We start from the raw sequence: 14,553 nt of genomic DNA on the forward strand, positions 1-14,553 counted from the left end.
AATATTTATGTGAACATAAAACTTAACCAAAAGATTCATATTATAAGGAACAACAAAACGGTTATCCAATTTGCTACCCTTTTTCTCAACAAATGCTCCATTATTCCGTCTTCTATACATTCGGTATCCGTTGTCATCCACAGATGTTTGATTGACAAATTTTTTTGGAAAATGTTTTTTACATTTTCCTCTCTCCATACATGGTGAATTCTTGTTAACATCATTGCACGGACCGTGGATCATGTGATTCTCTATAGCTGCAAAGGCAACACCATCAGTTTCCTTATTTGGAATTTTAGTAGAAACTACTTCATCTATTTTGGATGCCGAAGGATTCTTATATTGGGAATGTAGAAAAACCAATATATGACCATGTGGGGGCCTCTCTTTTGGAACTTGATAGTGTAGATAATTGACAAAAACAACTATAAGGTGTTCAACAATAGTTGGTATAACATAATTTCATATCATAAATTATCAATGAACCACAATTTTTAAAGAAAGTAGAAATATTGTTCGTTGGATTACTTACTTGCCATTGTTTCACCAAAATATTCATCTTTTTTTATCTCTCGCATTAGCTCAAGCAATTTGATCTCAAAAACTTTGCAAACTATAGTTACACTTTCTTGATCACATTGTCCAATACAATTCTATAGATATTGTATCTCTGGCCACTTAGGATTACAAGTAAACGTCAAAAAAATATCTGGATATCCAAAACATCTGCAAATCACCATTGCATCTTGATTCTGAACACGATATTGTGGACTACCAGTGTGAGATGAAGGGATCAACGTAGATTTCCCTAGATGTTGTGCATTTACATCATCTTTTGAAATGGCACCCATCAACCCGCTGTACAAATCACTCCTCATTTTTTTCTGATTGTTTCTAATCCAACGAAATCTTTCCTCTTCAATAGCCATATATGCATCCACAATATATTGCTGCAATAATCTACCTGATTTCAACAGAGTATGCCCTTCATATAATCTATACTGCAATAGAAATGCATAATATTCTCTCATGCTTAGCATGTTTCTCTTTGAAGACTTTTTGTCAGGAAACTCTTTATGGTTAATGTCAATTCTATATCCATCTTCTCCATATGAGAACAATATTGGATAACTTAATGCCATAAAGCTTGGATGCAAGTAAGAAATTCTTAGAAGACCCTTTTTTGAATGATGAACAATGACATCTTTTCCAGTTTCTAAAATTCCAATATCACCAACAATTAAACCCGCAATTTCAGATGCAGTTGACAAATTGTATTTTCTTCCATCTTTTTCCCTTTTCATTTTGATGAACAATTTTATAAACTCGCAAGTGCACGAATTAGTCTCGTAGTCTAGTGTGCAAAAGCAAGGGTCAATCCCATAGAGATTTGTAAGCAATTTACTAATCCTAATAACTATGCTTCAATTAAAACTAAAAACAAGACTTAATAATGAAGAATTAAGGAATATCACTTCAAAAGCAACAACTGAATAAAACTAAAATCAAACAACTATTAAAATTATCTAAAACCCAATTGACCAAAACCTAGGGCTCCAATTTCGCCATAATTATCCAACTATATGTCAAACATTTCTCTATTGTTTATCAATTCAGTCTCTAGGGTTTGCATTCACTAAATCAAGGTATTATCGTAAGACGTTCAGGATTAACCTAGTAATTTTAACACAAGACTAGCTAGGGCGTATAGTCTAACCTATGAATTAAAAACTCATTAAACACAGGAATACTCGAAATCAAGAACAAAGGCGTATCTGTCAGGGCTTATGCATAGACACTAATTATTCAAGAAATCATGAAGCAACTAATATTCTGTTAGGGCGTATGCGCAAAATACTAATCATTCATTCAATAATCTCAACACAAACAACCTACTAATTCACACTAAGTGTTGTCACACAATAATGAAAATTAAAGGTAGAAAAAATACATGAATGAATCCAGATTTTCATTGAATTGATAACAATAAATATATGTTTAAATATAGAGCCTTCCTATTAGGCTACATTGGATCCCTAAATAAGAGTTTAGTTATACATTGACATTCAAGAGAGCAAACCTGAAATTCCCCAAAAAGCATGAATAATCCAAACCCTAGGAAAAATCTCTTTTTCTTTCTTGATAAAAAGCAACTCTCAATTTTTGGTAAAAAAAAGAATCCCTAAAATAAATTATAAAGTCCTATTTATACTTTTCCTTTGCTAGGGGTGTTCTTGGGAGAGTCCAAGTTCAAGTCGGAGATGGAAAAGGTAAGATTTTTATTTTTCTCGCGATCGACGCCGCGATGCTAAATTCTTCCACAAACATAAAACTTTGTCACCCGCGGCGCCAACCTCTTCACGCCGCGACATGAACTTTCTATCCAAATTCAGTTTCTCGGGCCGCGACATAGAAAAATCATGCCGTGACGCAAAAAAACCATGTCGTGGCGCATAAAACAATGCCGCAGCGCCATCCAGCAATTTCACATTCTTTCTTTTGCTTGATGATCCAACTTCTCTCTTTAGCATGTACAAAGTCTCCAACCACCTTATGAGCTTAAATTCATCATTTTTTCCGCCTAAAAACCTGGAACTCATACACATACCCGTGATTCTAGAAAATGGAAATATACAAAGAAATTTGCACAAAAATAATCCATGAAAGTCACGAGTTCCCTACAATCTATCCATAAAATCATGGAATATATATATATATATCATTTCATCACTCATCACATTTTTAATCGCAAATGCATATTTCTAATATCATTCTAATGCACATGGTTCCTGACGGAACGAAAACTTTTAACCAATTCATTGTTCGCATCAAACAACAATTGCAATTCTTGCACTAATTCCCTGTCAACAGTACCATCGACTGTATTACCTCGTATATAATTTAATCTATGACTGGTTTCATACTCTGTGTCATAAATATAAAGCTGCGCAAACTAAGGTTTCCTTCCTTTAGGTGGAAGTAACGATCCTATTCGGTGGTAATTCTATCCACAAAGTTTGAAAACGTATGGACCACCCCATTGGTTAATCTCATGGTCAACATGCCTTTCCATCGATGTAAATAAGAACAATGGATTGTATATTCTTATTTTGCTCCTGAAACTAATCCCCTTGTTACCATTGGCCACATCCAATAAATCTTTTAATGGTTTTGGCGATTCTTTCAATAACGGTAACTAAACTTTGCCATCCATACAACACAATCAAAACAAAGGGATGGCTGGCTCTTGGTTCTTAATAGTTCGCTCTTCATACCACATGATTGATCCACAATTAATGCAATTGTAGGATGGTTCACCAAAGTTCCAGGACTCTTTTTCCACTGTGCAAAGAAATAAAGTGATATTTTTAGAAAGTAATTGATGTGTTCTGTTAATTTGGAAACTCACAATGACATTTTTTTTCCAAGTGACTTTAATATTTGAGTTAACATTTAAATATGTTTAACTAACAACGTGACATTTGTTACCTCTTTCTGTTGAGCGAGATTGTGAACCTCTATTTGTCTTTGATAGATATTTCTTTTGTTTTTTCAATGTCTAACTTGAGAATGAAAATAATAAAAAAAGATCATCACAATTTTCAACAACACTTGCAATGTCAAAAATTGTTCAGGCAAAGTTCTGCACGTTTATTTTTACAATGCAATGAAATACCATTTTGTTTTTAAAATATAACAAATTGAATGTTTAAACGTATGTTGTCAGATTTAGAACTCACGATTGTATTGTTCTACATTAGTAATTGGAATATTAGAATCAGGCTCTGCAGATGGAGAAGCACCTGAAAAACATAGATTTAGTCAGCCAATTTAAGTTATCATAATCTAAAAAAACATAGGTAACCACTAATATGATAATTTTTACCTCTCTTCCTTTTTAATTTAGACATTCTCTCTGTTCTATTTTCCTCACGTATCTCATTTACATTTACAGAAGCATTTGAAGAACTTGTTGAACCATTCTCTGTGTTTGATACACATTATTTCTGTTTTCTAAATATCTCATCTGGATTTCAAAATGATAATAATAAAATTAATACTATACCATGCAACAAATTATATAATAGAAAAGTTTAACCAAAAGGCAAAAACAATAATTAAATATATCATTTATATTTATAGAAGCATTTAAAGAAATTATTGGATCTTTCTTTGTCTTCGATACACATTGTTTTTGCTTTTTAGATGTGTCACCTAGAATTCAAAATAATAATAATATGATTGAGACTATGTTACACAAAAATCATATCATTAAAGAAAATAGAAACTAATTTGCTCAACCATGTAATATACAAAATAATTGTATGACTATACCAAAATAAATAAGCTAGTTACTTTTGTTTGATACTTTATTATGGATCATTTTCTTGTGAAGTTCATACGTCAAAACACCAATTTATAGTTGATGAATAACTAAAACAACAAAGATATAGTCTGGACTAGTTTACTCTCTACATAATAATTATATGAAGTTCTAATATTAAATATACCTTTTTTCTTTTTGGAGATTGACTTTTTGATTGGCTTTGGAAATTTAGGCCTTTTTTTTTGTTCCATATAAACATTCTCAATTTTATATTCTCCTTGCATACTTTTGTTCTCAAATCAATGATACTTATTTTTCTAGAATCATATTCCAATCTGTAGTTTTCAATCACTTGCAAATATAATTCCTGAATATATGACTATATAGTTGCTGCATCTTGATTCGTAAGAACCATCTTACAATCTTGTACCTGACCAAAACAAAAAATATATTGTGTTAATTGCATTCTTTTTTTCACCTTTGCCGAGTCCAGATTTTTATAATTGTATGCAAAAGTTGATAACAAATGACTTACTACAGTTTTTTTATGTAAATTTATAGATGGACAAATGTTTTATTAAAAATTTAAAGCATAGAACATTATGGTCTTGCAACAAGATTTGAATCATCATCTATTACAGCCACGCATTAAAATGGTTCGGCAACAAAGAGATTTCGAAACAAAGGAGACATTTATTATTATAACTATGAATAAATTTTTGGTTCGACAATGGTCTACCAAAAGTATATCATCCATTTGTTGGTTTGACAACTGAGAACATGTTTGACTCTGACATTAAAACGAAAAAGATACCTGCATCTATTTCAATTATACTTATATTATGGTATTATTATTAACTTGTCACAATTCTATAGGCCCATTATATATAAATAAATGGTTCATCAATTAAATTTTGATCTCATGGAAATATTAATTGATTACAATTCTAATGGAAAATTATGATGAACCATGAAGTTTTCAATTTGTACTTTATTGGTTTTCTAAGAATTTATATAAATATTTTCAAAAATTACGATAGTCAAATTTACTTGTATTAAAAAACTTGAGTAATTTGAATTTGATATCACAATCAATATTCAATTTAACAATTGTACAAAAATAGTTCACAAAAAGAATATATTCATTACCTTTAATAGGAACCACATTGTAACTATAAGGAGCAATCGTTTCATCCAACTATATATATCTACGTTAACGAACAATAAAATAAAGATGTAAGAGAAATACACTTGTAAGAAGAATATAAATATTATTATGCATAAATTATTTAAGAAACAAAAGCAGTATGATATAAAGAAAAAAGAAAATCTAAACCTTAAAGTAGATCAAACACACCATACATAAGATAATAACAGTTTAATGTTCAGATGAATCTCTCTCTCTCTATTATATATATATATATATATATATATATATATATATATAGAGAGAGAGAGAGAGAGAGAGAGAGAGAGAGAGAGAGAGAGAGAGAGAGAGAGCAATGTTATTAATTTCAATAACTAGTCAAACACAATATTATAACATATACAATTTATGAGTCTGTTGAAATTCACATAACTATTTATATTTGTATTTATAAATGCCATGTATTATACCTCACCATTTATTTATAGGATCAGATTCATCCCACTTGCAATTTATTAAGAGCAATACATTAATGAGCAAATTAAATTTTACAAAATAAATCATCAGAAGTTCCCTGTGCCGATCTTTTGCAATTTTGAAAACATTACAATATCACCGACAATTTTGATTTATTACTATATGATGGTTTTAAATTTTTTATAAATTCGGAGCCCCCGTTTGGGTTTTTCATCTTTTTTAAAAATTTTCTCCAATGTGGTCTTGCTCCTCCTTTCTCTTTATTTGTCGAAGAAGTCATGATTCGTTATAACTTTGCACCTACTCAGCTTCATCTCTGTGTTTAATGCACGATATTCTACCCATGTTTTATATTTTTAACTACTCCATGCATTGAAAAAGAGGCCGAATAGTCCATTCTATTTTATCAAGGGTAGAAAGGGTTGAGTATTGTTAACTGGATTATCAAATAAAGTGCGAGGATGGAATGATAGATATTTTCTGTTGGGTTACAAAGAAGGTTGGGGTGGATTACCCACAGAATGGACAAAAGTTACAATACCCTACCAAAATCTCAGTAAAATAGATGTGAACGAACCTAGCATCTACACATTGGGAATTTTATTTGTAATCAAAAAATGTTTGATGTTTTTGATATGTTGAAAAGGAAAGAGATAGAGCTTCTGATGTTGTCTCATGCATGTTCTTGAACATTCAAGAAGCATGTTGTGATGCATTTAAGTCCAGATTTCCTGATGAAGATTTCAGTTTCTTAGAGAGTTTGGTTTTGCAAGAGGAAGAGATAGATTTGGTAAAAGAGGATTGAAACGCGGATGTTTGTGGTAACAACGATAACTCAGTTCAGGCCTTGAGGTTTCCTATTACTTATGGTTTGTTTACAGATCTGGTTCTTATAGTACTTTCGTTAAATTTTTTGGTTCAAATTTGGATTTTTTGTTTTGGAAATGTTGATTTTACCCAAGGGTGATTCGATTCACATCTGAGAGGTGTGGAATGATAATCTTGAAGAGGAATTTGCTTTAATTCATGAAATTTTTGATAAGTAGGATTACGTAGCCATGGATACTGAGTTTTCTGGCATTGTTTTGCATCTAGTTGGGAGTTTCAAGAATATAAACGATTATAAGTACCAGACGTTGAAAGTTATGTTGAAATTGATTCAATTGGGCTATCATTTTCAGATAAAAATAGAAATTTACATACTTGTGGTTTGCAAGTGATTCAATGGGGATGTTGCGGCAATGTGGGATTGACTTTAAGAAGAATATTGAGAAGCGTATTGATGTGAATCGATTTGGTGAGCTTTTGATGTCATCAAGGATTGTGTTGAATGATGGTGTTCACTGGGTTACGTTTCACAATGGTTTATGTTTGTATTTGTAAAAATATTCCCTGATATATTATTACTAAATTGTGTGTGGAGCTATTGTAACTGCTATACTTGGTTAATGACTGGTACACTCTTAAGAACATTAATTTGGATTGTGTCAGCAAATATTGAAATACTGGTATTACAATATTGCAATCCTATTGTTTAACCAATACAAAATAATTTCAAACAGTAAAAAAAAAAAAAAAAAAAAAACAATTTATATGAGAACTAAGATTTGTTTAATATATTTTAATATCAAAATACATGTGTGCATTGCACTATATATTTATCAAGGTTCAGCAAATGGTGTAGGTCCATGTTATGTGGTCATCTGATCAGAACATTTCAATTCTTCTTTTTTGAGATCGATCGAATACTCCCATGTATTAAGACCAACAACAATAAGCTTAACATCGTCCACGATTTCAAATAAAGCATCAATCATATCGTTGCATTTTTCTCTTGTACCATTTAGATTTTCAATGTTGCTACGAACATTGGGTAGTATCTGTTTGAACTCCTTTTGTCTGTCACTCATTGCCGCACCAACAGGTTTAAAAAAACAATGAATTTCAATAAATATTTAAACATGCTAGAAATACAAATTGCATTATAACTGTATATATATGAAAATAATTGGATAATATAAAGTTAAATTCCAAATAAATAAGTCAACAAATAATAGAGAATTCATACTATTTTTTGTTTAGTTTTATATTACACAAATTTTTATTACCTTCTCTCTTGACTCCTTCCCATTACAAGTCGTTCCTCATTTGTAGAAAGCAAAGAATCCTTTGCTTTCAGATCCGAAACAACAACGACTATAGAATTCATGACCTCAACCAGCAAATGCATGCCTTCTTTGATTTTTGTTTTCACAGTATTTATATCGGTAACATTCTGGTCGATGTTGCTCAAAATTTGTTTTAGGTCTCCTTTTTCTCCAGCCATTATCGAACCAATTAAAGGTAAAACCGATAAAGAGAGTCTACAAACGTATAAAAGTTATAAGAATAGAAATGTTTCATTGATTTAATAAATTATTACATCTGGAAAACCAACAAAGAAATAGTAATAAATAAGTATAATAATAAAAAAATATATTCTTCGGATAGTTTCAAAAGAAACAATAATATATATTTAGTTAAAGTCCATTGTTTCATACAACAGTTACAGCTTGATATTAGCATAACAATTTGTTCAGTAGACCAATTATAAGAATGTTATAGTTCAATGAATGATATAATGTTTATAAACACTACCAAACTTAATTAATATGAAACCGTATATTAAAGTAATTTTTTATTTTACTTTGGTTGATGGTTTTATATTAATTAGGTAAATAGTTTATTAAGTTAGTAATGACATTTTAGTTTTTCATTCCAATTATATTTCACCGGTTGACTTATTTGAATTAAGTATATTTCACCTAATTTTTGCAATATCTAACAATAATGTTGTTCAGGGTACTCGTAAAAAAATAAATATTATTTTATTAAAAAATGCACCTGCTATTTCAAAAACATCGGTCCAACCGGTTTTCTACAGTCGGCAGATTAATAGTCATTTATGTTTTATTAATATATTCATTTATCCGGTGTTTCTTTATTTAACGCATTTTCTATTTCTTTAAGCTGTGTTCACGCCCATTGTCTGTCGAACACGTTGCCAATGTAATCGTTTCGACTTTCTCTTTTGTTGGTGCCAATTTTCTTTCAAAGGGTTTGAAGCTTTTGTGTCGAGATCTTCTACATTGCCGATTTAGTTATTGTATATCTTATTCCTCTCTTCAATACTGTTCTTTGTTTTTGGTAGTAGTTTCATTTGTTTGTTTGTGTAATCTATCGTTAAAATTTGTTTAATGTTATAGTATACAGTTGTATTTGATGGGCATTTCTACCAATTGAAGTTATTTCTACGCAATTATAACACCTGTAAAAAAATTTGAGTCAAGTGTTATTAAAAATGAAAATCTAGGTTTACCATTCATAAGAAATCAATACTTGAAGGGTCACAAAAAAATAATTTGTTACAACAATTTTTAGAGAGAAATTTCTTGTTTCAGAATTTACATGTTTGAGATAACGATGTTTTTTTTTTTTTTTTTACTATTTGTTTTTCTTGTTAATATATTTCAATTTCGTATTTGATTTGCTTTATTATGTGATCTTAGTAGAATGGACAAGACGAATCAATCATCAAAGATGGTAGAATCACAAACAGAGGTGAAAGAAAATGCAAAGAATTTGTCTCTGAAAACTAAACAGAAGAACGTTGGTAGAGGTCTTGGTAGGCACTTTGCAAGACTTCAAGGAACAGTTGTGAATACTCACAATGATGACATTCAACGTGTGATAGAATTGGTGGTTTTCACTAACAATGACCAAGAGGTTGAACTGCAATCACCTCAGTAGATGAATGAGGTTGAACCAAGTAATACTATTGAAAATTTGAAAGGAAAGGTTGACTATTTGATACACGTAATAAAAAATCAGCAAACTAGATACATAGATTTGTACTTCGAATCCCAAAAGAAGGTATAGAGATTCTAGTAGAATATCATTCGCTTTTCAAGATGATTTCAAATGATATATCTATTTAAATACTGTTAATGATTTTAATGATTTTGTTTTCACTCAAATTTAGGTTGAAACCTTAACAGAAGAAAATCATCAGTTGGCTTTGAAGCTATAAAATGCATCTGGAAAAATTGAAGCAGTATGACTTCTACACATTATTAATCAAATCCATTGTTTTATCGCTTTTATAAACTCACAATATTTTTATAACAAAATAAGATGTCTTTGCACAAAGTATATTTTATATATGAAATTGGTGAAATGAATTTGAACACTTGAGAAGATAAGAAAAATCGTGTTTATTTTGTTTGCTTGCAGATAGAGAAGTACACTGGATTATGTCTGGAATTGATGAAGAAACGGAAGAACACGGTCTTACTAGCAAATTTAGTAGAAGTTCAGGATACAGTCAATGTATCCTCTCAACCAGCGCATGAGCAACAACCTTGTCGCAGAGGTGGACCCCCATTGAGCAAGAGAGGGAATATTCACAAATGAAGACCCAATTTGCTTATGTATTTAATCTATTCAGTATGAAATGAATACTTTATGAAAATTTCAATGTTGTTTCTTTTGAACTGCTTTTATAGTTTTTATGTGAACTTAAAAAACGTTTGGCTAGCTTTTTTGCATGAATATTGCAATGTTATGTTGTTTCTTTTGGATTGCTTTTATAGTTCTTTTCCTCTTTTATGATACCCCTAATATGTTTGTATAAAAATGGTCTAATTATATTTTCAGCATTATCTGCTTGTACAATTGATATTATATTTGCAGACATGTTTTTGACATTCGATGTCGGTATTTTGTAGTGAATTGTGCATGATATTTAATATTACCTGGATATTATGAAGATCAACTATTTAAACTTAAAATTTATACCGATCTTCTATAATTTCTGTAACTTATAATAATTTTCAAGTTCGACATTGTCTACTAAAACTTTTCTCACAACATAGGATTCATATATTTCTTTAAAATCAGTAACCTCCAGTCTAGTTCTCAAACTAAACATCTATTTACTTCAAAAACTTTGTTTGTTTAATAATTGAGAACATGATAATCCAATTAATTCTAGATTACTATATCAAATAACATAAAAGTTACTTTCGCAATTCTGTCAGACATACTCACATCTACATTTTCCCTGTTATAACATTAATGAAAAATTTACTAAAAGTAAATGGATAATGTTCCTATTGCCGGACCAACCATAAATATACGTTATACTTATTTTATTCATTTAAATCAGTAATAAAATTTAATAATTTGAAAACTATAATTGATTAGAAATTTCATAGTTTCATTATTATTTTATTTATAAAAAAAAAGATTTTCAGATATAAAAGTATATCGAACTATTAATGTTGTGATAATCTATCTTAAAAAAATTGTATTTCCTCGATAATGTATTACTATCAATAAACTATAATTCAAACAAATCTCATCCCATAAATAAATATTGACATAAAATCACATGAATTTTAGGAATAGCATGCATTTAATTCTTTCACAGTAACATCTATGAAGTAATTCACTATCTACTTTGGCTCAAAATATCAAAACTAAACCATAATGTTTTATACTAATTGTAGTAAACAATATGTCAAATCTAGACTTATGCACGATTATTAATCACATTTTTGTATTTCTTTTGTTGTTACACGTTATATAATTTGATCATATTTCATATTCCAAGCATACAACTTGATTGTTCGTAGAGTCAAAGGTACAATTTTGTTATTTGCGAATGAAGGATGCGATATATATATATTTTTACACGAAATAGTTTATTCACTGTTATATTTATTTATGTTGGCATCCATCAATCAAGATAAAACATTTTCACAAATGAAGTCCCAATTACATTATATACTTAATCGATCAAATGTGACATGATCAAGACTTCAACTTTTTTTTCGGGTTGCTTTTGTAACCCTTACTGCTTCTTTTAACATTCTCATCATCGTTTTCTTTCTGCTCATTTCCTCATTCCCTCTCTTTCGATGTGTCTAACATGTCTGTACAAGGAATCTCTATCTTGTTTTCAGCGTCATTAGCTTCTACTATTGCCATCATTTTTCCAGACACGTCTTTGATTTTTGGTGTCTATATTTCATATTTAGTCACATCTGACATCGAGGATTATGATCCATATTCTCCATTATTTGCCTGTTGTTTTTTTACAAAACATTGATATCACTTCAATATTATGAAAATTAACTATTTAAGAATAAAAATTATATTGACCTTTTGCAATTCTCGCAATTTATATTCATCCTCAAGATTCTCATCAATCGAAACAACTTTCGTCACAGTATAAGATTCGTATCCTTCATTCATATCCATAATTCTCAACTTGATTTTGAAAATAACATCTGTCCAAACAACTCACTTAAAACTTTTGGGATATTCTTCTAATCATTACCTTGTTTGTTCAATAGTTACGAACATGATAAACCAACCAATCTCTAGGTTACTATATCAAACAATATAAAAGTTGCTTCGGTAGTTCCATCTGACACTCTCATATCTACCTTGTACCTGTTATAACATTAACTAAACATTGTTACAAATAAATGTCTGAAATTGAATATACTTCTTATTATTGCATTGACAATACATAATTATAAACAGTAAAAAATAAACAATGATATAGCTCATATGAGGAGATTTCAATTCCTTGTTGCATTTGTCACAATATAAATAGGTATTAATACCAGGAATTTTTTTCTTGCAATAGGTGTAGGGAATTGTAACACCAACCATATCTATCATCAACTTCGGTTAACTTGGCCTTAATTGTACACTCCATCACCTATACAATTGTAATTTTTGTTCACAAACTATGTTATAATAATCAGTTTAACGTTTGAATGAATACTGTACCTCATCAACATCATGTCACACGAGATTGGTAACATGTTTAAGTGATGTTCTATTCTCAAAGATTTCCTTCTCAATCGAAACTCGATTCAAAATCTTTTTATGTAATTGAATTACTGGCAGAATTCCCATTCTGAAATAACAAAAAGTAGATAAAATGTTAAATATCATTCTATCCATGAAATTACTTTAAAAAACTGTTTCTCAAACACATACTCTTTCTGTAGAGAATGCACCTCCCCAATATCTAAATTTATATAAATTCTAGATGCTGAAGTTGTATTGAGATATAATCTTCATGTATGAAAAAAACATAAGTTAGTAAACGAAAATATATTAATTTCATGTAATATATTTTTATTACCATGGAAATCTTTAACATTCGTTGAAGTAACTATTATGACAATTGGGTTGGTACTTGTTGATTGCAAATCTTCACCTATTTCTTCTGAAAACTTTCCCCATAACGTAATGTCAACTGCTTCTTTGAAATTAATATCAGTGTAAATTATTTAAAGTGGAAGATAAACATAAAAATATTAACAAAAGAACTTACTCTGCCATATGCAATCTAATGTCTTTTTTTAGTCTTTGTTGATTTGATCTCTTCAATTTCTCCAACTGCATTCAAAACTCTAATGATATCTGCATATAATTTATCATATTTGATGTACAAAAATATTTCTCACGCATTTAAAATATAAATATTCAAATTAACTATACCTGATAATAACCTTGTATCGTTTGTTATATTCTAAAGATCATGAAGACCAAAAAATTCAAATTTATATCTTGGAATAACAATTCTCGGTTCTTTTATTTCTTGTACAGTCGTGATCATGAGAAATTGTATATCGTATATACCTTCAATGGGTCTGTAAGAGGGAGCAAATGATATGACTTTTATATGTCTGATCAAATATATTGACCCTTCATGAAGCTGATTTTTAAACTTTGCAATCCAATTCTTTGGTATCGAGGCATGCATAACTTGATTCTTAAAAACCAATGAAAACCACAAATTTAAACAAACCTGTATAAATCAGAAATAAAAGTCTTAACATTATTTTCAGACCATATTTTATACCTGTTGATCAATCAAAATCATGTCAAGACTCATAAGTTCGTCACCCATTCTGAAATTCCTACACTCTGACAATCTAGATACTTTGACAGTGACTATCCAATCATCTCTTGATTCATCAATATCTTTAAGAAAATTATCAAACATTGTTATACCTTGCCTGCAAAAAGAAATTCATCCTTAATACAATCCAATAAAAGCAATAGTGATTCCCAAGGGAGATTTTACAACTAAAGCAAATGTCGGTGTATCACAATTATAAATAAATAAAATAATGTTTCGATTTTATAATCTAATTAATTTAATAGTATGCGAAATTTTTTGTTCGGTACTGAAATTTTAAACTCCAAAAAGAACTTACTAATTTACAATTGTCACTATAATATTGTTCGTCAATTTCTTTATTACAATTCTATAATATTATTATACGCAAATTAATAGCTTTTATAGATGAATTCATAATCCAACATATACAACATTACAATAGAAGGATAAAAACAATTAAAGGTATCAGATTACCTGTAACAGGAACTATATTTGAACTATGCCAGCAATTTGTTTGTTTGTTTGTTTTTTTTTGGGGAACAATGATCTAATAATGTACTTTCAAGTACCTTTACATATTGCTCTTAATAGTGTACGACAACATAAACAACTACATATATATAACAAACACAT

The 14,553-nt window shown here is 29.7% G+C and overlaps 1 protein-coding gene across 1 annotated transcript; it reads right to left on the bottom strand.

Annotated features, from left to right (window-relative positions):
- Positions 1 to 12,376: 12,376 nt before the first annotated feature.
- Positions 12,377 to 14,022, bottom strand: LOC116145797. The gene is made up of 4 exons (XM_031431238.1): positions 13,879 to 14,022; positions 13,656 to 13,824; positions 13,515 to 13,545; positions 12,377 to 12,449 (listed from the first exon to the last, which is right to left on the bottom strand). Exons 1-4 carry the CDS (start codon positions 14,020 to 14,022, stop codon positions 12,377 to 12,379), a joined length of 417 nt encoding a protein of 138 aa, XP_031287098.1.
- Positions 14,023 to 14,553: the final 531 nt, after the last annotated feature.

Source organism: Pistacia vera, unplaced genomic scaffold (genome assembly GCF_008641045.1).
Source record: "Pistacia vera cultivar Batoury unplaced genomic scaffold, PisVer_v2 Contig467, whole genome shotgun sequence".
Classification (NCBI taxonomy): Eukaryota; Viridiplantae; Streptophyta; class Magnoliopsida; order Sapindales; family Anacardiaceae; genus Pistacia; species Pistacia vera.